Genomic DNA, 27,491 nt, shown 5'->3' with positions numbered 1-27,491 from the left:
GTTGACCGAGGGTCTCAGTAAACTCTTTGAGAACGAAGGAGAGTATATGCATGTGAGAATGGGCAAGAGCGTTTAAGACTTGACAAGGATTTTGCCGGTTAGTGTAATTCTAATCTCTCTTTTGTTTGTTTGTTTGTTTTTTCTTTTTAACGTTGGCAGCTTCACGACGGCAACAAAATAACAGTTGCAGGTCAAATTAAACTGTTTCTCTATTCACCCGCATCAATCAACGTCAACCGAAAAAAGGTAAATATAATAAGCCCATATCCGGCGGTACTTTAGAAGAACATGTGTACATTGATTTATTTCAGTTTATCCTCCCCATTGCCTAAGTATATGGTGGCTCCAACAGTACTCTCCAATGAATGCATTGGCATTGGAATCATTTTGTAGGGTGGATTTATTTCTTAAACGCTATTATACACCTTTCTAAAGGAAATAATATAATATATAATTTAACCCTTTTAAATGAAAAAACTGAAAATATCCTCGGGGTGTTTCGCCTGATAAATTTCATGGCAATATTTAGTCTTTGCGGATTGATCAGACCTATTTCTCGTAATTCCTCGTTTAGTAGTGTTCCTCAGTATTGTAGCTCCAACAGTAATCTCTTTTAAAGTCACTAGCGTTAGAATCATTTTTGTTGCTGGTGGATTTATTTCTTAAACGCGAATAAATACCTTACTAAATCGAAATGCAATAATATGAAAGTTAACCCTTTTAGATGGAAAGACTGAAAATATCCTCGGGCTGTTTTGCCTGATAAAGTTCATTGCAAGATACTGACTTATTTAGTCTCTACGGATTGATCAGGCCTATTTCTCGTCGGTAATTCCGTTTTTAGTAAGAAAATCATTTGATAAGAAGGTGCGCAATGTATGAGGTATAATTCTTAGGTCTCTAATCACGCCGGGCAGCAAATTATTCACTTAACTTTACATGGTTTTTGTTAATAAGTGCTTCAGCTTTTACAAATTGAATTGAACTTTATTGTTAAAGCGGGTCAGGTGCCGTACACTTTTCCCTGAGCCACACTATAACTGAATCAAAAGTTCGACGTTTGAACCGGGCCTAAGGTGGTACTTTTAATCGGCTACATTTCACTGAAATTTTACGATGGGGACAGCAATTTAAACATGTTCCTCCATAGCATTTAAAGAGCAGTTTGGTTGTTTTTCGTTGTGTTACAATAACGATCAAAATAAACTTAAATGTTGTTGTATATTTTTTAATAAAAAAAAAAGGTTTTGTCCCCCGGTTTCTACCCACTCTTCCTGTTTTTCAAAAAAAATGTGATGGTGGGCGGTGTAAAACACCTAATGCGCACGCGTTGTTTACCAATCAGGTCAAGTTTCTTTTATAAAAGAACATAAGTGAACGATGTGGTAGTTAAAAGCGCCCAAAAGTTTATAGCTTCCCGATAGCTTGCAGAGAGAAAAAAAATGCTTTTCTTGAGGGCAACGGTCATTTTTTTGTTGATGTGCTCTGATTTTCATGGACAAGAAACAGGTGTGTTGATCAGTCAGGGGCAGAAACGAAGAAATTGAAGCTAAAAAGCTCTTCAAAGCGGTTTTTGCATTTCCCATATCATCTAAGAGATTTTTGAATTGATATTTTTGCCAAACACAGCTTCTTATATACGAATTCCTTTAACTGAAGTGTTAGAATTAGGTCAATTAGGGCTAAACGGTTCTGTAGGGAACCAAGAGATCCTCTTTTGAGGGAACAGAATGTTAAATTTCAAGCTGACAGTTTACTTCACCACACACCACTGATTCGACACCATATTCTTCACATGTATTTCAGAAAACGCTACTTCAAAGTGAAATGTCTGAATAACTCAAGGAAACGAAATAATTCCTTACGAAGAGAGTTTTCTCCGAAACGATCTGTTAAATTCTCGTAAATGGTTGAAGTTCAAGTTAAAACATAAATGGACCAACGTAGCTTTCAACCGATAAACATTAGCTGAGGGGTTTCTCTAAGGTGTTCGATGGAAAATTAACCTCTTAACTTTCTGTCTTTGTTGTAGATTCGTTAAAAGAAAGAGGAGAGGACGACAAGACGAACAATTTAAAAACATCGGTTCGTGGCTGTAACTCGTATTCTCAAAACAGACCACGAGAAGCTTCTCTTCTCAGCTCAAGAGACGCACCCTTTCAGACGGCTTCTTCTAGTCAAACGGCGGCAACTCTAAGGGACAGAATCCCAAGTCCAGATTCTGTCGAAATATTGGATTCCAAGAGGGGTAGCATCATTGGCCCCGACCATAGAATTCACATAAAGCCTTCAGTTACTCAAGTTATACCTTTCAAAGCCGTTGTCAAGATAAAGTTTGGCGCAGAGCCAGATTCATGTTCAGGAATTCTGATTGGTCCACGCCACGTGCTAACCGCTGCCCACTGCTTTCACAACGGGCAGAGGTTCTTAAGCGCGAAGCGTACGTTGAATGTCGGCGTTCTTCAGCCAAATCAGCGGTTCACTTGGTACCGTGTCAAGAAAGTCTTTTTACCGCGCCGTTGGTACAAAACCAGATCAGAAGCCCATCGATCCATGAACCCAGACAATGATTACGCGGTGCTATCCCTTCAGCGGCCACATGGGCGGTCATTTCTTAAAATCAAGGCTTTCTCAATGAACAACCTCGTCCCCTTTTCAACCATGCATTTTGCTTGCTTCCCGAACGACAAACGTGAAAATGCGATGTGGTATTCGTCGTGCCCAGTCGGCTGGCAGCCGACCTACGTCGCCTACCGAAGTATAATCATGAATAAGTGCGACGCTGCAGGAGGTTGTTCGGGAGCTGGCGTTTACGTCATTAACCGTTTCCTTGGAGGTAATCGATACGTCATCGGGGTATTAACGCTCTCGATCAACAATCAATCGAAAAATGTCGTAACGCGGCTAACTCCAAAAAAAGTTAAGCAAATATGCGGTTGGATTGGAGGGCGGCTGGCATCGGGATGTAACCCGAAACGCAAAAGTTAAATTAAAAAACTGGCTCTTTGATAAAATTTTAAGAGTAACGATGTAATTTCACTGCATGATAATGAGAGAAAATGTATTACAATATGTTTTATTAAGAACTTTTTTGTTAGTAGTTGCTAGAAGGTAAAGCCAAAATTAAAATCAAGCTTAAGGACGGTACCTACTTTTGTTACTGCGCATACGTTCTGCGCATCTCGAGATACTCGGGTTTCCTATGGGTGGCGCCAACTAATACAGGGGTATTTTTGCGCGGTTTAAAACTATATTGAGAAAGCAGAACTTAGCAACTGCTTTCGGTTTTGAAAAAGAAAATTGGGGGTAACCATGCATTTTTCAGAGATAACAAAGCTTCAATTTCGAAAAGAACGCCATACATTGCTTTGCATTTTACTGCCTTTTAGAATAATTGTTGCTTATTTATCTCTAAAAAATGCGTGGTTACCCCCAATTTTCTTTTTGGATTTCAATAGCCCTTGCTAGGATCTGCTTTTCCCGCATAGTCATAAATCGCGCAAAAATACTTCGGTATTAGTAGGCACCGTCCTAAAGACCTATCTGTGCGAGTTGACATTGATACTGCGATAGGGCCCTCTGGCCATTAATTCGAACTTTATTGAGCTTTATTGAACTTTATTATTATTTCATCAGTAAGTGTACAGTTAAATTTAAAAGTACATTATATTAAATGTATAAATACAGAGAAATGTAATTGGAACCTTGTCAAGGATAGACAAAATAATAGTTATTTCCTAGGGTAATGAATAGGCCATGAAATAAACTGAACTGAATACTAGCCAGCTGTAAAAAAATGATGTCCAACCTCTTTATCTCGCCTATGACTTCAAATTGATGCTTGAATATTTTACAGGGATGGGTCACTGGCCCTTTGTTCAACCCCCAAGTTGGAAGACCAAGAGCTGTATTCACTTGTATTTGACCTCATCTCCTCCTCATTGGACTAAACCTTGATTATTATTATTATTATTATTATTATTATTATTATTATTATTATTATTATTGTTATTCACCTGGAACTGACCTCTCAGCAAGGGCGAACCTACCAAGGGTAGTAATCCCCAGGTTGTGTAGCTTCCAGAATCCTTAAGCTAGTACCTTACACCTCCCCTTCATAAGAAACGACGAAAAGGGAGAGTATAAGAGGAGGAGAGGTGAGGCAAAGCCAGCCCGGTCCTTAGGCCTTCTCTCTTCCTTCGTTGTCCGCGTGAAGTCTGGGACGGGAACGGGCGGGAGACTGGGCTGAGGTGAATCCAGTCCACCACGCAAACCATGGACCAACCTTATTCCCAGGGTTCTTCCCAGGGTTCACCATCGACTAGGTCAGGGGGTGAGTTCGAATAAAGCCACAAACTGACGGTTGGAAATTGCATATGACACCATAATAGACTAAAGGCACAAGAAATGAAAGGCATGCATAGAACCAACTCCGTTATACTGCGCACGGCAGCAATGCTGTGTCGTGCATCGACAATAAGCGCAACAAATGCATAGGTGGACATGTGGATTTCGGCTTCGCGTTTCCGCTTTTAATAAATTTGGAAAATGCGGCTCGTTTTTGCTCATATGGGCCTCATCATACCCCAAACTAAGAGCTATGATTGGTAAAAGCAAAGAAATCAGAATAAACCTATACTTCTAATAGAAGTAATTCAATGCATTCATTGCGGCAAGGTTTTGATCCCAGCATTTATGACGACCTTCAATTTTAGGGACTTTCATGATCCAATCGAAGCATGACTTGGCCCAAATGAAATTATTTCGCATTTCATACCATTATTTTTCCTGGACCTCTCGCTCATGCAGACGCAAATTAACATGTTTTACGTACGTTAATGAAATAAGAGCCGATGTGTAGGTGGTGTACGTAAAGGGAAAAGGTTAAACACTCTTCAACCTTTTACGTTTACGTAAACGACTCTTAAATCGTCTCTATTTTGTTCACGTACGTATGAAATTATTTCGAATTTCATACCATTGTCTATCTTAGACCTCTCGCTCTCCTCTGTTGTTTACGAATGGAGCACGAAAGAAGCCTTAGAGCGTGATCAAGAGATCGACGCAATTCTTTCGTCTTTTAAGTTTGCCCACAGTTACAGAGCAATTTGGTATCCTGAAGGCAAAAAAGTCAAAGTAAATGACTCTAAAAATCCTAGCAGATGCACAAAACGCAATCAACCAATCAGAACACGCAGCAATTACAAGAAAATACCGCGTCAAGTCTAGAGAAAACGTCTGCGAACAAATAACCCTCGGTTTACTTTTAACTGGTTAAGCGAGGGCTTTCATTTTTCGTTGACGCCGAGAATGGAGCATAAAAGAAGCCTTAGAACGTGATCAAGAGATCGACGCAATTCTTTCGTCTTAGGTGTGCCCACAGTTACAGAGCAATTTGGTATCCTAAAGGCAAAAAAGTCAAAGTAAATGACTCTAAAAATCCTAGCAGAAGCACAAAACGCAATCAACTAATCAGAACACGCAGCAATTACAAGAAAATACCGCGTCAAGTCTAGAGAAAACATTTGCGAACAAATAACCCTCGGTCTACTTTTAACTTGCTAAGCGAGGGCTTTCATTTAATTTTAACAGCCAGGCACGGACGTAGTAGATAAAAACCAAAGCGCAAAATTTCTTTAGTCACCCAATTGAAAATTAACTCTATATTTTTGAAGAGTTCGGACTTTACTCTTATCACGATCTTTGACTCGTCCCTGTCACTCGTCTGGCCTTCGTCTGAGGAAGTTTTCCGCACGTTCAAACAGCGAAACGAAGGATAAGGCGTCTCTCTTAAGGTGGATTTCCACTTTCGCGTGATTTGTGTTCATGCCTGGGACGCAAATTTAACATGTTTTACGTACGTTAATGAAATAAGAGCCGATGTGTGGGCGGTGTACGTAAAGGGAAAGGGTTGAACACTCTTCAACCTTTTACGGGCTCTCAAAACGTCTCTATTTTGTTCACGTACGTTTAAAGCCATTTGAATTAAAGAGATTTGAAATTTCCGTGTACGGCAAACGACAAAAATAACCACGTGATCATGTTTACCCCACATTTACCGCCCGCTTTTTTCGGTCTCTCAGTAATTGATTGCGTTGACATCAAAGGCCAGGACTATTTTGCACTATTCTCATTTAGGTACTCATTTTTTCAAGAAAACATAAACGAGTCGAATCTCACGTTTGCTTTTTGCCGTAAACGCGATTTTTAATCTTTCTCGATTAACGACGGCGTACGCACGTAAATACACGGAGCCACTGGCCTTTATTTTTGAATATCCGGCCAAGCGATTACGAAGAAGACAATGAATGGTACGACTCTTGGAAGCGGATCTAAGGACCCAAACGGGTAACAAGTTTAACAATGAAAGTCGAAAAGTGCAATTTCAATTCAACACAATCAGCTCTCGCTGAAATCTTAGGGACACATGTGACGGGGCATGACTAGAGAGAAGGTCCTGTGTTATAAAATACTGACGGCAGATTGATCCTAACGGAGGAGGTGTCGAACTTGGTAGAAATAAACAACAAAGGCTAGAATAACTGAAATATATTTTCAAAAGTTTGCCCGATATTTCGGTTTTGCAAAACAAACCTTCCTCGGGGGCTGAACGAAAAAGAAAAAGTGAGAAACATAAAAGGATCGTTACAAATAAAGGTTACAAATAATTTGCTGATCCAGATCTGCAACATATCCGACACCACTCATCGATTTGTCCCTGTGGTCTTGTAGATTTTAATTCTCCTGTGTTATAGGTCCCCGTCTCTGACCTCAGATGGATTGGTAATACGATTTTCAGGAGTTCAACTCCCAGGCCACGCTGGTCGGTCAAGCTCTTAGCAGTGATGATCTACCTCTGGCTAATTGCCGCAGTACATTGATCATGTTTGTTACTGCTTATTGGAGGTCTTAATAAAACAGAAAGAAAGAAAGAAAGAAAGAAAGAAAAGAAAGAAAGAAAGAAAGAAAGAAAGAAAGAAAGCAAGAAAGAAAGAGAGAAAGAAAGAAAGAAAGAAAGAAAGAAAGAAGGAAAGAAAGAAAGAAGGAAAGAAAGAAGGAAAGAAAGAAAGAAAGAAAAGATTCCTCTTCCTTGGAGACTCGCGAGGTTATCGCGATCCACGCGGGCTACAAGTGCGCACCGCCCAACTGGCTAGGCTACTAAGCTATACGCCATCTTGTTTCTTCCAAAACACAGCCATGTCTCTGAAAGCTGTGGTCGGACAGCGTAAGTTTAAACTTTTTCCAAAGTCTATTCGCATATTTTAACCACGTTTGAATCTAAGATTTGTTGTACCTTGTTTAGGTATCATGCAAGACGTGATTCGCGCTGTCCACAAGCCTGGAGAATGGAAGGCAAGTCTTCACCTTCAGTATAATTATTTTCACTTGGAAATGTGATGTTTGCATTTGACGTTGTACGGAATTGAAATTTAAGTAAGCAGAAAACAAACCATATTTTTTATTCTTTCATGATGTTAGGTTCTTGTGGTTGATCACTTGAGCTCTCGGATCATTTCATCTTGCTCCAAAATGCACGACATCGTGGATGAAGGAATAACGAGTAAGTGAATAAAGTGCATTCGATAATATTGTCTCAAATGACAATTGAAAGCACTTCAAAGTTTGCGTAGGTTCTTATTGCCAGTTAAAAGAGAATTCTGAAGTAATTTTGATTTTCACTGACAGCACTGGAAATCAACTCCAAAATTTTTATAACGCAAAGGTTCTTTTATCCATCAGTATTGGACTGTTTCATTTTCTAAGGTCATGGGATTCCCTGGTGAAGTTATTCAATTAAAGGGGAAGTATCACGCAAATTTGCTGTTATTTTAAAACCCAAAAATCTTTGTCTGTTAGCAGAAACAAAGAAGTAATTGACAAGTTTGTTTTAAATTATCACCTGAGCAGTGCAATAAAGCTGTCGATTAGTGCCTCTGGCCAGTGACAGAGTAGGCCGGTATGGATTGAAACTTGAAAAATGTTAGGCTAATGTTTTTCAAGTTTACATTTACATTTACATTTACATTAAGTTCTCGCATTTTTGCTTCCAAAATGCACTAGAAGAGATTACGAACAGATTCCTTTTAAGAATTGAGTTGATTTCTTTCCTCTCAGGTCGTCATAATGGAATTGTTTGGCAGCTGATTTCATCATTTTTAACAAAAGCTACCAAAAACTCCATGATACTTCTCCCTTTAAATGGCACAACGATTATGTCATTTTCCCATTCATAGCTTAAATATCTTGTGGCTATCCCCGATGTTCCATTTGGGTTCCAATAATCCCTAATGCTAAGATCCAGGGCCTGGGGTTTTACAGTGTAGAGCTGGGAACCTGGTACTTGGCATTCGTGTACTCAGAACATGGTACCATGCATGTACCTGCCTTTGGAAAGATTGAAAGCTAGTCTAAACAAAGCAAAGGAATGAGTGGTGTCCATCTATTCAGCACAAAGAACCCTCTTACCTGTATTTATTTATTTTTAAAGATACCATGGGATCAATTTTAAAGTTAATTTGATTATTTTTTAGTTGTTGAAGACATATCAAAAGTTCGACAACCGTTGCCAAACTTTGAAGCTATATACCTTTTGACACCAGAAGAAACGGTAGGTCCTAGTACTAGAAAGCTCAGCAAGAAAGAAAATCCAACCCTACATGTAATGAAACTTCTTTCAATGTCTTGAGTGAGCTGCTTTTAGGGATGTATCTGAGGAATGTACAATGTATGAGATACTGAACTAGAGATGAGGCTGGCTGTCAGTATTGCTTCTTAAGGTCCATTTCACTTGATTTTTTGTGGAACTTTTGTCCCACTTCACTGCAATTTTCCTCGTTCACATCTGTGATGCACGTGTAAACCAGCTGTGATTTCAGCATCATTTCAGTGCAGTGCTGCTGTTTGTTTTCTGAGAAATCCTGTAAGTTCGCAAAAAGTTTCAAACATGCTTGAAACCCCTGTGATATCCCAGCGACAAATCTTGCTGAAATTGCTACTAGTTTGCATACGCGATGTAAAACTGCAACTTGAGCACAGCAAAAATTGCACAAATATCATGTGTGTAAACAGTCCTTTATCCTGGCATTGGGAAAGTGAATAAAGAGGCTTATACTCTAAGATTTTTGTATGGAAATAAGATGGTCTAAGAGTATCAAAAAGCTGTTGATGGCTAGGTTAACTTAGTAATATGGGCCAAAATGAAGCAGTTTGATCATGATTTCATGGTTAGTTCATGTGGTTGAGTCTCTTGGATAGAAACCTTTAGCTGAGGTTGTGGTGCACCGGTACCTCTGCATGGCTACCTCCAATTTTCTTTTTGAATTTCAATAGCCTTTGTTAAGATCTGCTTTTCCCGCAGTCATAAATCGCACAAAAATACTTCCTTATTAGTAGGCACTCCGTAACTAAAAAGAGTAAAAAGACATATTAAGCTATATACAAAGTATATAAAATCATAAAAATGTATAAATATTTGTGTTGATTTTTTTGCCTGTTCACAGTCAGTAAGACCTTTGGTTGAAGATTTCACTGAAGGAAACCACAGATACAAGGCCGCTCATGTCTTCTTCACTGAAGGTACTGCTTCATTTCTACAATAGTGTATTGTTTTTATTAGACTTTGTAATTTAATCGCAACAGTAACCATCATGGCATAACCGAGTCATAAAATTACCATTTGCATTATTCCAGTGGCTGTGTATTAGCATTTGTAAAAACAATCAGGTAGATCAAGCTCACAAAGCTCAAGGATTCTCTGTGTATTTTCCAAGTAATTATCTCGAAGGCACATTTATTTGTTCCAAATTTGGTATGATACAAGCCCAATATAATGGGAATTTATTACTAACAGTATCTAAAAAGTAGATATGAAGTCTTCATCAGAGGGTACAGTCAAGTAAATTTTTTTACTTAAAATACTTAGCTAGCCACATGCAGTTTTGAAAAATACAAATTTATGCTGTTATTACATACATGTTGGTAGCTATTAGTTTCCAAACTGTTGTCAGTGGCATACAGTACATGTACATACTACTCATCCACATACTGGTAACATATAACATCGGTGACATGAAACATGTAACTACATTACAGTACTAAAAGGTATTTTACTTCAGAGTGCTATCACCTAAAAATTGGCTTTTTTTTTTTTTGTTCCTTCAGTGTGTCCAGACTCACTGATCAGTGAAATTTCAAGGGTTTCTAAATGTGAGTATTTCTACCACTTATTCTTTTTTGTGTACATCTGTGTATATGTGCAGTAATTTTGTCATCAAACCATGAACCAATTTAAACTGATATCCATAATTATGAAATTTTGATGTTAGATGTGAAGACTCTTAAAGAAATCAACATTGCTTTTCTCCCATATGAGTCTCAGGTAAGCAACATTTTACAGATATCTAAATTAAGTTAATTAATTTTAAAAATTATTTATTGCTGACTAATGCAAGCCTCTAAAGCATTCTGTTTCTTCTCAAAATTATTGATGTGTGAATGTTACCAATGTCATATAGATCTTTCAGTCAGAATTTCCAGGTAACAGTACATGTGTTGTCTCTTAGGTCTTCTCGCTGGATACTCCTAAAGCATTTCACAGTTTCTATGGCCCGGAACCTTCAGACCAAGCACAACGCTTCCAGTATTCTGAGGTATTTACCTAGTGCTTATTTATTTTTTATTACAAATTCAGAGCAGTTTTCAAAATTATTTAAACCAAGGAGATCAAAATAATCTGTTTTAGCCCACTGAATTCCCCATTTTAGCCCACAAAATACATGGCAATGCCCGACGAAATTAAATAATAATGTTCATTAGATTCTTCAAGGGCTTCTGATAATTCGCGGGGAAAAAAGTCAAATTTCGCGGGATTTTTGGAGACAAATTCCCGGAGAAAATGGCTGATTTCACGGGAATTTTCGGGTCAAATTTCGCCGAAAAACAAAGAAGAAAGCCAAGAAGAAAGATTCCAGAAAAAAAAAAAGATATATTGGAAGGATGTCAAATTCAGGGCAAGAAAGGAAACACAAAAGTTCATCCAACACAGTTCTCAAGGCAATTGTACTTGTTTCGAGCTACAAGAAAAACATAAGCTTTACCGAAATGCCCGGCCGTTTAACCTCCTTTTTCAGCTGCAATTTAGAGCTGAACTCAGCAACGCAATAAATTTCTTTTCTCTCCTCGGTCTCTTGTGTTGCTTTGCAGTTTACAAGGCAAGATTGTTCGTGATCGAAGGTTCAAATCCATTTGTGAAGTCAAAACATTGTTGTGTCTTCGATCGTGTCCTGCACGTACGACTAAACATGTGTCTGCATTACTACAGACAGCAGTTTCCTTTCCCACTTCGTATAGTGTCACCGAAAAGTCTCCTAATTTCTTGTGCTCAGTTTTTCGCAACATTAATCTAAGAACGCCTGGTAGTTATGGTACGTTATGTTTACTGGTGGCAGTGACGAAATTTCAAGATAAATTTGCATTTATGGAAAGTAAGCAGCCCCAGTAGCCAAGATAAATTTCAAATATGTTGTACTGACATGTATTTGGTAGGATTTTTAACGAATTTCGCGGTATTACGCGTTTTTTTGTGAATTTCGCGGGATTCCGCGGATATACCTGAATTTCGCGGCTCCGCGACTGCGCGAAATATCAGAAGCCCTGTCAAGACCAACCAGCTCACAGGATCTTGCAAGACCCTTTAAGAGCTGGCCCTGCAGGATCCTGCATCCCTTTGCAGGGGGCCACAAGATCCTGCACTGTAAATTACCAGTTGAAAGAGATAATTATAATATTATGTTTACTTAATATTTTGTATTAATTTCTAAAGTCTAAACAAATTGTTGTTGCACTGTGTGTTTGTCATGCACATTCTGCCATTCTGTTATTTAGTGGTCCAATTGCTTTTTGTATGCACGCATATTTGCAATTTCAAAGGCTCACTGTTTTGTTTGTGTAAAGCATTTTATGTTTGCTTTTGTTATTGTTTTGTTTACTTCAGAGTGATTCCAGGGGCACTGAGCTTAAGACATTCACAAATTATGTGAGTGCACTGGAATCACGTACAGAGGTAAAAGGTTTTTGGCTGCACCTAAAAGCAGTCGTTGTCAGTGGTTCTTTCTGCTTGTGCTTTAACAATGTGTTGAATATGTTTATCTAATTATACGACAAGCTCAGAGTTACTGGTACTGTTCTTGCACAAGTATTTGCAGCATTCAAATAAATTGTACAATTTATTAATTTAAGGGCCCGGTGCAAAATCAACATGCCTTGGCATCCAAAATTTCTCTAAATTTGCTCTAATTTGGCAAGCATACAGGGACTGCTTCTTGGCCCTGTGATGGATGAGTTTGCTTCCAGTCCAAGCACGAGTGTTCATATGCCAAGTTGTTTTTCTGATGTGAAAACCAGGCAAAGCAGTGGTGAGGGCTACCTGTGGCTCATTGTGACTTAAACCTTCTTTGTCACAGGATCATGCGCATCCTTGCTTCATTCCTGGAACACTGCATCTTCTTTACAAACCAGTATCTCTGCATTGCCTTTGTCAAAATTCTTTGGCAACCCTCTGACATTTGGCACTCATCAGGTTATTTTCCCAAATATTCTGATCTCCTGTAGCTCTGTAGACTGTGGATACAGCTGCCTCTCATCTCTCCTGGTTCCCAAGGGGTGCCCTGAGGGGGGGGGGGGGGGGGCAGGAGCAGTGAGAGGCAGCTGTATTCACAGGCTAGTCACTCTGAGGATGAAAACTTTCATGCTTTTGATTGAATTAAGTTGGAAGTCATAGTCAGTACTATCAACATTGTGTACTTCAGATCACTGCATGGAAGATTTCTGTTTTGCTCCGCATTACACATAACTATTTTCTGTTTTTTTTTTCGTAGAAAATAGCTGAACAGATTGCCACGTTGTGTGCCACTTTGGGAGAATATCCTTCAGTTAGATACAGAAAGTAAGTGCCATAAAAAACCATAAGAACGGATAAGCAGCACCTCAAGTTTAGAAGCTCAGATCTAAGAAAAAAATGTTTTGAGACTCTTTCATCATTAAAGTGTTAAGTGTTGAGATATTTTGAAAGAGCATGATGAAAAATGCCTACTTGCCAAAAATCAGCATCTTATTGCAATTTGGGGCGAGATATTAGTATTGTTATGTTCTGACGACGCCAAACAAATCCTTGTAATTTTGTCTCTGTTCTCAACGTTTATAACAGAGAAGGATTTGTATGGAGTCATTGGAGCATAAAAGTCCAAATATGTCACTCCCAAATTGCAATAAGATGCTGATTTTTGGCAAGTAGGCATTTTTCATCATGCTCTTTGTGAACATTTTAATAAATCTCATAATTTGAAAAATTCAAATAGTTGAGATGTCACATGCTCTATAGTCTAAGAATACAAATATTATCTTTTATATTATAATACCTTTTATATCATCAACATTGCTTCACAACTTGTGGGTAATTTTCAGTTGCGTCGATCAGCTCAATCCCTGGTTAGTTTGGTGGATGACCATATCCTCCCTTATTTTTGACAAATGTTTTGATAGGGATGGTCTTCATCTTGCTGAATTGGCTAATGCTGTGCAAACAAAACTGCATGCTTACAAAGCAGATGACCCAGCAGGCATGGGAGAGGTATGATGTTGCAAAAAGTATGAACCTTGTCTACTTTTCCTGCAACTTGCAATGCAATCTTTTATTGCAAGAAATACATGTATACAAGTTGCTAAGAGAGGTAGTTAATATGCAATTTCTTGTGCAACTTGTTTTGCCCAAGTCATTGCATTGCATTGCATTGCATTGCCCAAGTCATTGCATTGCAAGTTGCTGGAAAAATAGCCTTGAGTAACAGCACATACAACTGTAAAGTTATAATAGGTTTAAAACTCAAGAGACTCAGCTTCAGTTTCTGCCCTTGAACGTCTTGGTCACCATTTAAAAGATCTGTAATATCAGGTCACAAGTTAGACTGATTTGCATTTTTATGACCTATGCAATAGAAGGCAAGTACAAACTAAACCCATTGATCACCATGCCGGCCAAAACCGGCCGCAAATGACTTCTAATAAAATTTATTGCATTCTTGTTTCTAGGGACCGCAGAAGCATCGTTCTCAACTTATTTTGCTGGACAGGTTTGAACTAATTTCAAGCTGTTAACTCTTATTTTGTTGTTATTAATAAATATTACAGTCTGTTGATGTGATTATTGTTTATTTGAACATGACCATAATTTATTCTTGATCGTGAATTTGTTGTAGAATATTTGTAATTGTTTTTTTTTTGTGTCCTTTTATTGCAGAGGATTTGACACAGTGTCCCCTCTACTACATGAGCTCACGCTTCAGGTTTGATTTCAAATGCCCAAGTCATACATTTTCAAACTTATGTCTTGTTTCTCATCTAGTTTTCTTTAATTATAGTTACAGTAAAAACCCGCGTGTAAGAACCTACTTTTTTAGAGTTTGGCAAAACAGGTTCTTATATTTTGGGGTGCTGAATGGCATTTTAGGCTAAGTAGGTTCTTAATTAGGTTCTTAATTTTTACGCAGTAGAAAATACTGTAATGAGCTGCAAGATGAGACAGGCATGGAACACTTAAACCAAGACCAAGATTACATACAAATGATACATTCTTTTAATTGTAGCCGAATTGTTTTATAACAACAGTTCACATTTAACATACATTGTGCATTTTTAGTTTCACTGTGCAATTTTTTGATCTCTAAAGACAACCTTTTTGGTAAAATATTATAAATAAAATAGTTAAACCCTGCATATAAGAACCTGTTGGAATTTTTTTGGCTAAACAGGTTCTTATATTTTGGGGTATTAAAGTAGCAAATTTCTGCCAGGAGGTTCTTAATTTTCTAGGTTCTTCAATGCGGGTTTTTACTGTATTATTTTTTTCTTTGTCTCCATTTTTGGAATCCTCTTTCTTTAAACCTTACCTTGAATAACATACAATGTATTTGTTCTGGCTATGGGGCTTGTAACAAATTATTATTCACTGGTAATTCCTAGTAACAAATAAAGTTGTTTAGTTGTTTGCTATATTTTTGTAATGGTGAAATTTTAAACTGATTTTTTTCTCTCGTAGGCAATGACACATGACCTTCTTCATATTGACAATGATGTTTACAAGTAAGCTTTTTAAACTGTTTACCATAAAATAATATGATAAGTGCTGTAACCACAATAGGGTTACAATTAGGTTTTTAGCCTTGACTGTTGCTCTACTGTACTCAGACCACAGTGTCTCTTTATGCCTCTTCATTGTGTGCATTGAAATAGAACTGAAAATTAGAAGTCCGTAAGGTAGGGAAGGTGATGGAAAATTAGAAAGAGACAAGTAGGCATTTGGAATGGCAGACTCAGACCTTCAGGAAAGTGTTGGGGGTGGGGTGGGGGGGACTGCTCTCAAACACTTGCACTTGGCTTGGTTCTCTTTGTGAAATGAAACATCTTAGCCTAAAATATAAGGGGTTAGGAGGGGGGGGGGAGGGGTGGGCCATTTGATAGTACTAGATGTAGCCTTCAAGGTTGCCAACCTTTTTTCCACTCACAAGAATCTTGATCACTTCTCTGTTTCATAATTACCTAACTTAAGTATAAGCCCTATTGTTTCTCCCAAGGCTTCCTTTTTCCTGGCCTTGTATTTTGTTTTTGAAATGTCTGTCAGTGAAGTAAATAAAATGATAAAATGAAAATAGTTGATCGAATAAGTTTGTAGAATATGCTATTTGTTTGGGTCTCTTTCAAGACTTTGTTCTTCGTCTTGAAGTAATGTATTGTGTTTCATTTAATAGATACATTTCATCATCTGGTAATGAGGAAAGAGAAACTATCCTTGATGGTGAGATAAACATTTTTTTCTCATCTCTATTGTTTTTACACTTCCATGCACTGTATGCGTTACTTGATAAATTATAGATGATCATTTTAAGGTTTTAATATTGAAAAGTAAAGTTACCTCTGAACAAGCTGCTGGTTATGTAGAAGTTGAAACCTCTTGAAACCTCCAATCAACAACAGCCTGAGAGAGAATCAAAATGCACCAATTAACACAAACCAAGGTACTACTTATACTCTTACGCAATCAGTTGACACCATCACCTGATGAAGACCAGCAGTATAGCAGTTGAAACGTCACAATCCACATCTATGTGACTCAATTGTGAGGCAAACGATTAAACTCAGCTATCAGCCTCTTGTTCTTTGCCAACTTTCTTCTGCATTTGTAACTTGATACATATTTGATTTGCTGTTGATGTAATGTGTTTGTCCATGGATAGTTTTGTTTAATATTAATAATGATAATTCAAATATACACTAATTTGAGCCATTGTTGTTTGCAGAAAATGATGAAATGTGGGTAACTAATCGTCATGAACACATTGCAGATGTTTTGAGGTATGTCAACATTACGAGATGTTGACAGTTAATGTAGTTAATGCTATTATTCCTATGTGTTATAAAATAATGTTCTGCCTTACATGTATGTGCAGACATATATGCACAAAAAGGATTAATTCATGAGAACTGCAATGTCCTTACTTATATCATTTTTCTTTTACTAGGAATAATTATGTACGGTGTAATACCAGTATACACCTTTTAAAAATCTGAAATTTTGAAAACTTTGGCCTTAGTAATGCCCCCCCCCCCCCCCCGACATTATTCTGCATGTATGTTATTTCTTTGATAACCTGAACATTGATCTTATTGTATGTCAGGAAAGTGAATACAGCAATAAAGGAGTTTGCATCAAGCAAGAAAATTTCCACTTCTAACAAGGTACATGTAGCAAAAGTTAAGACTTTTCATGTGTGACACGCATCTTCAACACTGGTAGAATCAGTATATTGATTAAAAGACCCAATTAATTAAGTGTGAATGGCAGGGTTCTCTTAAGGTTCAGTGTAGAGGGTTAGGATCTAGAAGTGTGCAGCTTGGGGCTTAAGGATTTATGCAGTTCTGTTCATTTAACATGTCATCATTCTCACCAAATAGTAGGTGGCTCAAACTTTGAAGTAGCTGGGTTTTAGCCACCTTGCTGGCACTTCATGAGCATCCTGGAATGGTATCAAGCATGGGGTGTTAATGATAGGAAAGTGTAAATATATGCAATTTTGTGATTACTGAAGTGTGCAATGTAGAATCAAAGAGCAAACAGCTCAGTTGGTAAGTGAAAGTACTGCTGAAAAACATTTGTGTCACAGCTATTAGTTATTTCAATTGTCATGGAAATAAGTCCTAGGCTACTGACCGGGGCTTAAACAATGTATTGTAGTTAGTGGCTCAAGGTTTTCTTATGTTCTTATCAAGTCTGGTGTAACTAAGTAAATGGCACGATAAAGGCTTAAGAATGGTTGATATGAAATAAACTTCAGCAGTTAATATGCCTCCCTTGTTCCTCCTTGATTAGACGACAATGAAGGACCTGCAGGTTATACTGAAGAAGATGCCTCAATATCAAAAGGAAATCAGCAAGGTATTGTGCTATAAATATCCAATGGGGTTGCACAATTTACTGTGAAAGGCAGAGTAGGCTGTCCCTCTGTATTGAATATGTAGATGAAACAAAGAATATAATATGTTAATCGGAGTTAGTTTCTGAAGAACGGGAGTGCTGTGTCAGTGGAGAGTAGAACTAACTAACTAACTAACGGGAAATTGGCCACCCTGTTTATAAACCAAACATAAAGAATATTTTTGTTGATGTAGTAGGGTTCTAAAATAGCCAGCTGTAAGAGACTGTAGGAAAACAGATTTTTGGTTTTCCCCTCTCGTCAAAAACCAACATTTCCAAATTCCAATTCCATCTTAAAAATGCTCACAGTTAGTGCTCTGCCCTACATAGATTGTTTTATTTTGCAAGGCTGATTCTCAATTTTGAAATGTCTTCCCTCTTCATTCTCCTTCAGTTCATGGTTCAACTACATCTGGCAGAGGACTGTATGAAACAATACAACCAGACAGCTCTTAAAGACCTCTGTGCTGTGGAACAGGTAACTTCAAGGGTGTGCGTACTTGGAATACTTGTTGTTAACACGTAAAAACCATCCTTTTGCAGTTAGGGCCCAGTTGTTCAAAGCCCGATTAAGCTAACCCTGGATCAACAACAACTTTGGTTAGAGTTTAATTACACAACACTAAAGATTTTTTTAAAAAATATAATTGTCCCTTGGTTTTGACGTTGGCTTTTCTTTACCACTAACTTAACATTAGAGTTGAAAAGCAATTTTAACAAGCTAGGAGAAAACCTCAGTTAACTTTTAATCATGGATTAACGTTAATTGGCTTTCGAACAACTGGGCCCAGAATCCCTTCTCCACTAGCTGACTAAGTCTCTGTATGCTATCCTGGAAGTGTAGTTCCCTCCGATTTTTTTCTGGGAAGATTAAAAGGAAATCTGCTCACAGGGTAGTGGGAGTATTTCTAATTTCCGAGGGGTTTTGAACTGTAGAGAGTGCAGAGCAATCAATAAATAATTGATAGATCGATTGATCAATAGGTAGGTAAACTTTATTTATACACGGCATCAATTCATTTACATGTTCTTCCATCAAGCCGTGTTTTTAAACAACAATAGATTAATTACTTAACTAATTAAATTATCTAAATAAATTAATTATCTGTACAAGATTATACTAAGAGCTTTTTTTTAGAGTTTTTTATTAGTAACACTCAATACAATACTAAAAGCTGTAAAAACTATCCTTTATTAATTATCATTAAATCATTATTACAGTCGACTGCCGGTAACTTGAACCCTCGCTAATTCGAACCTCGCGCTAACTCGAATCAATTTTCCTTTCCTTTCAGGTCATTTTTTACCCTCGATAACTCGAACTCCCAATAACTCGAACCTTTTTCAATTTCCCTTGAAGGGTCAAGTTATCGGGAGTCGACTGTTCTTGATTTCATGGATATTGTTGAAGCGTACCCTCCATTCAAATTTTGCATTTCTCTACTCACATTTCAGTGCAAATCAGAGACTCCTTGTAGTGCAGTGACTTTAGTAAGCAAGATTGATAGTGTTTAATGCCATGCTGATGTTCGTGTTGCAGGATCTTGCTACTGGGGTGGACAAATCTGGTGAAGGTATCAAAGATCCAATGAAGAGCATTGTCCCTCTGCTGTTGAATTCAAATGTCCAGTAAGAATAATATCATTATACACGTGTCATTACAACAGCTTCCATCATTATTAGTTTGTCTTTTAGTATTTGCTATTTTCATCTTTAGTGCTTTGGCAAATTTCTGTTTTTTTGTGAAAGGTGCAAAGGTTCATTAACCCTGTAGTGTTAAAGTGCTAAGTGAAACCATGAAAATCCTACTGAGCATTAGCCTTAGTAAGGTAATGGCAGACCGTACGAGGCAAAGAAAAAGATCCTTGACCACGGCGGGAATAGAGCCCACGACCTTCCCGAGATTTCCTCTCCATGGGCCCACTTAGCAGTTTAACATACATTGCAGAGTTAATTTTCTGATCCATCATTTGTCTGTGAGAAACTTGAAAGGTTTGCACGTTAAAAGGTGAAGATTTGGTTGAAATTATGGTCGAAATAAGAATAAAAGGTATTTTGTATTTCTTTACTGCTGTGTAAAGTGCAACTACCGTCAAGGTATTATGTACACATGTAACTGCACATTTCAGTGACTTTTTTGCTGCATTTTTTTCACAGTATTTCAGACAAGATAAGGATCATTCTCTTGTACATTATTTTTAAAAATGGTAAGATTCTCCTTTTTTGTTTTTGATAACTTTATTTAGACTTCACGGTTAATCAATCAATCAATCAATCAATCAATCAATCAATCAATCAATCAATCAATCAATCAATCAATCAATCAGTCAGTCAGTCAGTCAGTCAGTCAATCAATCAATCAATCAATCAATCAGTCAAAAAACCAGTCAGTCAGTCAGTCAGTCAATCAATTACTATTATATGAAAATTATGTATTGTTCAATGAATGACACAGGCATACTCCGAAAAAAGGAAGTCCGAGTGCTCCTATCAGGAGTCGAACCTAAGACTTTCCGATTACTAGTTCGGATGCTCTACTACGTAACTGAGCTATGGGAGACGCGTGGGTTATTTTTTACTAATTTTTAAGCTAATTACACTGAACCGCATGGCGGTGAAAGAGAAAAAGAAATAAACAGTGTACAATATATTGAAGAGACATAAACACACTAGAATAAAATGAAGCAGTACGGTATAAGATATCGAAAGTAATTACAGACGAGTTGACGATTAGGATGCGACGTGCCAACGAGGCGATTTGTTGGATGAATTTTCCGGTACGGTGTAATTTAAATGTGTTACAATGTCTTATTTTCCTAAGGTATCAGTGAAGAAAATCTGGCCAAGTTATGTGAGCATGCGCAGATCCCCTCAGATTACCGGTTGGTGGATATTTCACTGCTTGTCTCGTGTCCTGCAAAATAGACCCTTATCACTCGGCGGCCATGTTGAGTCTCGGGGGATTAACAGCTTTGCAAGGCAAGCCTCGGCCAGACGCGAATTCAGTGCGAGGCTTGTCGTGCAAAAACAAAGCTTTTTATTCTCCTGAGACTCAACATGGCCGCCGAGGGATAAAGGTCTATCCTTTGAGTGAATTTTACTTTTCAGTAAAACTGTCTGTAATAGAGCGGTGTCCATATTAAATAGAGGTTGGGCTGAACTTTTTAATAAAACACAATTCCTGTTGTTGTTGTTATTATTATTATTATTTTTTCAGTGCCATTATAAAGAACATGGCTTATCTTGGGGTCCCCATTGTACAGGATGTAAGTATACCTGAAGCGTTTTTCATCCAGCGCAAATTTTCGGTTTTGTAATTCCGGAAACGTTCGGGTGTTTTGTTTTCCATTCAGGCGGAGAATCTCGTTTTCATTTCCAAAGTAGCGATCACAATGATACATCAAAAACTTTATGCGATGGCGCGGCAAGCAGCCAACAAAATGAAAACGGGAATTTTGTGTCAATGCAACTGTGATTTCTTGGAACAGAGAAAGTGAAGTAGCTCCGAAGGTTTGGGATTCCGGGAACGGAAAGGATTGAATATTTCCTTCCCGCTTTCATTTCCAAACTACCAATCTCAACGGTAGATCACATAATTTGAGTGATTGGCACAAGAAGCCGACAAGAAGAAAATAGAAATTTTGTGCCAATGCAACGGTAATTTCTTGGTACGGAGAAAGTGGAGTACCTCCGGAGGTTTAAGCTTGTTTCCGAAAACCTCCAGTTTGACCGCGTTTTCATTTTGCACTCGGAAATTTTGGCTGAAGGAAAAGCGCCCCTGGAGATTCTTTTGACAGTAAGTACTGTTGGTTGCATATCGCCCCTAGGCTAGCAAGAATGGCCCTGCTGTTTTTGTTAAAGTGAAAATGACCCACAGTGGAAGTGATTTCATAATAAATCGTTACTTGTGAGAATCTTGTGTTGTGACGTTTAACAAACAAATGACTCTGCTACTCATCTGTACTATTTGGAGGTAAATTGTTATTAACTGAAAGTTGTGCTTGCTTGTGCATTTTTTAATTACAGTATTTTGCGTTTATAATGTGTTTTCAAATAGTCCGGCGCAAGAAAAGGAACCAAACTAGCCAGAAAAGAGCGGTCTTCGCTGTACGAGTTGTCTCGATGGGTTCCATTGGTTAAGGACATCATGGAGGTTAGACCAGTTTGTTTTCATTAAGGGCGGTGCCTACGTTTGTTACTGCGCATACGTTCTGCGCGTCTCATGATACTCTGGTTTCCTATGGGTGGTGCCTACTAATACAAGGATATTTTTGCGCGGTTTAAATCTATGCGGAGATAGCAGAACTTAGCAAGTGCTCTTGGTATCCAAAAAGAAAATTGGGGGTAACCATACATTTTTCAGAGATAACAAGGCTCCAATTTGGAAAAAAAACTCCATACATTCCTTTATATTTTACTGCTTTGTAGAATTATTGTTGCTTAATTATCTCTAAAAAAATGCGTGGTTACCCCCAATTTTCTTTTTTGGATTTCAAAAGCCCTTGCTCAGCTAAGATCTACTTTTCCCGCATAGTCATAAACCGCGCAAAAATACCTCTGTATTAGTAGGCACCGTCCTTAAGGGTACTCAATTGTAAAATATCTTAAGCTTGTAATACGAAGCTAGCCTTTCTCGTGAGTTTTGTGCGCCATGTTTGACGAACTTCTGCAATTTTTACGCCCCCAAAAATTTTTATGTGCGGTAATCCGCAATGCCGCACTCCAAGAATAAACAATAAACCTTACTGGCTCCGTCCTTCCCAAGACTCACCCGCACTTAGTTACCGCATCTTTTAGTTGATATTTTGTTTGCTTTCTTAGGACGCCGTGGACGAAAAGCTGAGTAGTTCTCAGTATCCATTTGCATCTCAGCGGTCAGGAAGCGGCGCTTTGAGTAGCAAAGGTTCGTGATGTATAGTTAACAATTATTCCACGAGCGCGCGTTGGATATGAGATGATAGATAGTCAACGAGGCGCCGAGTTGGCTATAATCATCTCATATCCAACAAGCGCGAGTGGAATAATTGTTTTATTAAAAACAATCAAGAAATATTGCTAGATCTTGATGATTTCGCTTTGCAAGAACAACAAGAAGACAATTTAATGGTCCCTGTTCTCGGGCATGGTATAATGTCTCATATACCATGGCCGCTAAGCCAATCAAATCCATGGAATTGCATTATACAATGATCAAGTTTTTAATAAAAGAATTTACCCTTGGATTCTTGGGAGCCCTCGGGCTTGCAATGATATTTCCTGGAATCTGGCTCCACAGTTAGACACTGTCCATCATAAGCAAATGCTTCTTCTGCTTTCAACGTTTATCGGAAATTGTAAAAAAAAAATTAACAAATAAATAAAGAAAGAAGGAAACAAGTATAGCCTCTGTACTTGTGTGCTGGCTTCTAGGTGGTCATTTTCTTGGTTAGGTTTATAAATGAAATTTAATAAATGCTTTGTTTATAGTGGAAATGCACTTAGCTACCCAAAGCTAGGTTACAGGCATTCCACTCAGACTGAAATAACAGGAAACAAATAATAATCAAATCAAACATAACATGTTAAAAATCCCAACTGGCAGGAGGCAAACCCTTACCACTGGCCCACACCGCCTCCCATGAGGACTTGATTTTTGCTTATACAAGTTGGGTGTTTGGTTTCCTTTTGTAACAGACTTCATCGCAAACACACAGTGTAATATCCTGCAGTCACTTATTCTGTCACATTTAATTTAATAATAATACGTATTGAATCGGAATACCTATAACCTCTGCGATGCTGGTGTAGTGCTTTCATTTACCAACGGTGCTATCAAGCCAACTGGGAGATGGTCATCAGTTTTGTGAATTCGAAATATACCCGTCGAGGTCAAGTGACTTCACCTACTTAAGTTGCGTACATAATTGCTATGGTCATTCACTTATTCAATGAATGTATGCAAAAACTTCAATCGTCAGTTTTTTTTTTTTTTATATCCTTTGCAGGTCAGGCTGTGAGGTAAGTCTGTTATAGCAGAAGTATGTTCTTCTTTGTATAGAGTGGAATAACCCTTTTTCTCGTCGAGCTGGAAGCAGTCAACATGCCAGCCGTGTGCAACTTAAACCAATCCTTTTATTAACAAGAAAACGTTTTTGTGTGGTAGATTTTAGCTAGTTGCGCAATGTTTGATTTCATGTATTGCTAGTTTTCCAACACTGCTGGTTGTATATTATGTCTGTTTCTTTGTTTTTCCGACTGCAGTGTACGCATTTTATAAAACACAACTACGTTAACATCATCACTTCTTCTTGTTCTTAGCTCCTAGCGGGGCATAAGGAGTTGAAAACAAATCCCTCCATCTGTTTAACATCAGCACTGATGTGCTACAACGAAAGAGAAAAAAGGAAAAATTGAAAATAAGCGAGAATGACAAATTAGAAGTAAAAACAGAAGGATAACTTGAATTGACACAACAGTAACAGGGAAAAAATGTTTTTATTTCAACAGCGCCCGTTATGGTCACTGGCACAAGGAGAAGGTAAACGATTTGCTACAACAAACACTGCACACCTTTTCACCTCAGAGTCAAATCTCATTTTCTTTAGTGCAGCCATAGCTTCAATGTTTGCGCCGGCTTACTTTGTTAGAGCAGAGTTAATACCGTCTCGTTGATGTCTGTCTTTCAGGGTTCAACAGAAGCCCGTGCCGGTCCCCGACTCATCATCTTCATTGTCGGTGGAGTTTGCTTCTCAGAAACGAGAACAGCGTACGAGGTAAAGTGGAAAGGCTGGTACTTTGGGCTGATCATGCATCAGTCTTCTGGCATTTAGTGCGGGGGCATTTTTCCATATCGTCCTTCCCGGGTGTTCGGACGTCAGTCCACCACAGGACAACTGACGGCGCCACTGAATTAGACCTCGTAGATGGAAGTGGACGTCGTTATAGTGATAGTAGGGACCTTCAGATTGGACTACGAGTACGAGATTGGGTACGAGTACTGAAGGTCCCTAGTGCATCCAACAAAGACGAGAAGTTCTTCGCTAACAATCTCTTATGAGAGCATAAATGAGATGGGAGGTCACTGAAACAATACTGAAAGATAAGACTTCTCTGTGCCTTATTTTCGCCCCAACTAACTTAAACGTTTGGAAGTGTGAAGACAAGACTTGGGGTATTTCAACAGCTCATTTGTTCCCGCCGTGGGGCAGGTACCAGTTTGTTTTCAAAATGTATTCGGGAGTCACACTGGTGTTGTTCAATTCTGTACGTTTTACAACGTGATTTTGTGAAAAATCTCCAGTTTTTCAGCTCGGTACCACAGATGTCAGAAAACATCCATTACGAACTTACTAACTTTTGACTTTTGTTTGTTATTTTGCAGGTTACTGCTGCTAAAAAAGACTGGGAAGTCTTGATCGGTAAGGTGTTCTCGTACTTAACAAATATGAAATGCATGTCATTTCTTCACGTCTGCGGTCAGCCGTAGTTGGCAAGGTCACTGTTGTGTTGTCAAACAATTCATCGCATAGTCTATATAGACACGAGTGTTTCACTTGCAATTAGTTAAGTTAACACCACTCCTACATTTCCTAACCTAACCCTAACCCAAACCCTCCATATAGTCACCCTTACCTTACCATGCCCCTACATTCATGTGAAACTACATCCGGGACACGAATAGCGTATTTTCCATATCCTCACTTGTGAGCATTTCGATGACGTCATCATGTTTTGCATGAATGTTTAAGATGTATGGTTGGATTATAAAGTTAGCTGTTGGGATTAGTTTTTGATGAATAAAAAAGTCGTCAATCTTTTATTTAGTCCTATTATGTCATATATGTATTACACGGGGACTTGAAGATATGAATTTTGTTTTCTCGTGGTAAGAACGATGTTTCACTTACTCGCTGCACTCGCTAGTAAAATTCATATCTTCAAGCAGCCGCGTAATTTCTCTATAAAAATCTTTCCCTTTCAACTCATGGTGTGCTAGCATGTTGCGTGTGCGTTCATGATTTAGGGGGCGGGGGAGGGGCAATTCTTCTATTTGGCGATTGGGGAACAAGATTCTATCGGCAACTATTATTATTCTACTGATTATCTGCCGCTTTCCTGTCTAATGTTTTTCTTCCTCCAGTGCTCGAGAGCTCGCTATAGTCTAATCGTTTTTGCTCCTGTTTCAATTTACAGGTTCCACCCATGTCATAACTCCGAACATTTTCCTGGCCTCGTTAAGAGAACTAGCAGGTTGAGCTGATCAAGTAAGTTAGAGAATCGTTCAGTCTGTTCTCAGACATGGAATTCCTGTTATCAATACTTAAACAGCTCATTTGGTGGTTTTGCCTTTGCATTTCCTATGGCTTTGCTAAACTACGCTCTGTGAGGGGAAAAATCTCTTGCTATTACCTCAACTGAAAAGAAGGAAATAATTATTTGGTTTTATCAAGAGAGTTGATAAGGTAATTTAGCCACCCTAAAGAGATTTGAAAACCGACGTTTCGAAGGTTAGCCCTTCCTCAGTGCGAATCCCGTTTCAATTTCACAATTCACAAATAGAATTAACACCGAAACCAATCTTGGGTGGATATTTGCTTCGAGTTCTGACTAGTTAATTGTTTGCTTTTGCCTGTTGGTTCTCGTCCCTGCTCCGAGAGTTTTTCTCCGGTTTTCGTCCTTTCACAAAAACCAACACTTCTAAATTCCAATTCGACCCGGGGTGGACGGACATTCTTAGTGGAGAGCTCTTTGGTGCTTAGCATCTAAACAAATTACGTATACTTAAAGGGGAAGTCTAAGTCTGCAGACCTTAAAAAAAGTCTTGTTTGAGTATTTTAGCCAATGATGAATTTTTTATTTTTATCTTTGTGCGATGATTTGATGCTATGATATTTTTATCCTTTTTATCTTTTGTAGGTGATTTTATTAAGGCTATCATTTTAAACTTTATATCATGTTATTTAGTTAGACGTCTTGCGTGATGGCACCCCCTTGCAGGACTAGAAATTTTTGAATAAAGGTTGAATAAAGGGACGTTTACGGTAATATTTTGGGATTATGTTTAGAATGTGTCGGCAGAAATCTTTTAAGCTGTCAAAAGTGATCGACGATCATCGGTAAACCTAAAAAAAATCACATTTTCATTTCCTTTCAGGGCAGGAAGAAGATGAACGAAGAAAGCTCGAAACCATTGTTAAATAATGAGAATACCCAAAATACTATGCCAGGGTATTACACCCTGTTCAACAAAGAATTGTAATAACCTATACGAATAGAGTTGCTTCTAATGTAAACTTGCCGGTGTTTGTCATTGTTGAAGGAAAACTGGACGTAATTAAGCCTACGTAGCAAGCGTTTCCATGTTGTTTTGCTTGCTTTTAGTTGTTAGTCGCGCGAAAGTTGAAGGGAGTTTTTGTTTTTTTTTTTTTTTTGCTCTCCTCGCTCTCGTCCCAGCTGCCGCGCCGCCATTACAAAAATAAAAATGATAAAGTGCTTGTTACTGAAGGTAACTCAACACTAAAATATCCTGCATAGAGCGGTTTTCAATTGAGTGTAGAAAGTAATTGCGTTTTTGAATTGCTTTCGTTTTGCATTACTACGCGCTGTGATTGGCTAACAAAACTCGCGCCACTTTCTCAACAAATAAGATATAAAACCAAAACCAATCGTGCCTCGCTCGCACGTGTTTTCCCGCGCTTGGCGCCGGTTACATGTATTTGTTTTGAATTCTGATTGGTTCAGTGCGCTGTTTGCACCTGTTGTGAGGGGCCAGAATAATTGTTTTGGTTTTGGTTTTGGTTTTACGACACTCGATTGACAACCGCTCTATCTAAATAATTGTAAATTACACACACACAGATGAATAGCCGGCGACCAGTTTTAACTTTACATAGGTGTTGTAAATTTTTAGTAAAAATAAAATAAAAATACTTCCATGTGTTTGTTTGTTTGTTTGTTTTTTTGTTTGCCACACCAAAAGAAAGAAAAA

The 27,491-nt window shown here is 38.2% G+C and overlaps 2 protein-coding genes across 3 annotated transcripts in view; one reads left to right on the top strand and one right to left on the bottom strand.

Annotated features, from left to right (window-relative positions):
- The window catches only part of LOC146463861 (small ribosomal subunit protein bS16m-like), a 167,910-nt gene that overhangs the window by 129,726 nt on the left and 10,693 nt on the right, over positions 1–27,491 (bottom strand). The window lies entirely within an intron of this gene.
- LOC146463863 (syntaxin-binding protein 1-like) lies at positions 7,159–27,442 on the top strand. Of its 2 annotated transcripts, XM_085083880.1 has the most exons (31): positions 7,167–7,225; positions 7,304–7,353; positions 7,480–7,561; positions 8,532–8,608; positions 9,501–9,576; positions 10,162–10,206; positions 10,326–10,378; positions 10,563–10,649; positions 11,993–12,061; positions 12,876–12,943; positions 13,540–13,627; positions 14,086–14,126; positions 14,294–14,339; positions 15,092–15,135; positions 15,801–15,847; positions 16,350–16,404; positions 16,728–16,788; positions 17,420–17,485; positions 17,919–18,002; positions 19,065–19,153; positions 19,682–19,731; positions 20,346–20,406; positions 20,742–20,790; positions 21,582–21,677; positions 22,346–22,427; positions 23,509–23,521; positions 24,011–24,041; positions 24,190–24,276; positions 24,885–24,921; positions 25,697–25,767; positions 26,658–27,442. In XM_085083880.1, the coding sequence occupies exons 1-30, from the start codon at positions 7,198–7,200 to the stop codon at positions 25,756–25,758; spliced, it is 1,824 nt and encodes a 607-aa protein (XP_084940006.1). In that variant the 5' UTR covers positions 7,167–7,197; the 3' UTR covers positions 25,759–25,767; positions 26,658–27,442. The 2 variants fall into 2 exon arrangements, with proteins under 2 accessions (XP_084940008.1, XP_084940006.1); XM_085083882.1 differs by lacking the exon at positions 11,993–12,061 and having other exon boundaries at positions 7,159–7,225.

This window comes from Pavona decussata, unplaced genomic scaffold (assembly GCF_977016875.1).
Source record: "Pavona decussata unplaced genomic scaffold, jaPavDecu1.1 SCAFFOLD_174, whole genome shotgun sequence".
NCBI classification, from domain to species: domain Eukaryota; kingdom Metazoa; phylum Cnidaria; class Anthozoa; order Scleractinia; family Agariciidae; genus Pavona; species Pavona decussata.
Note: the sequence above shows the minus strand (reverse complement) of the source record. Positions and strands in the feature narration are given on the sequence as shown.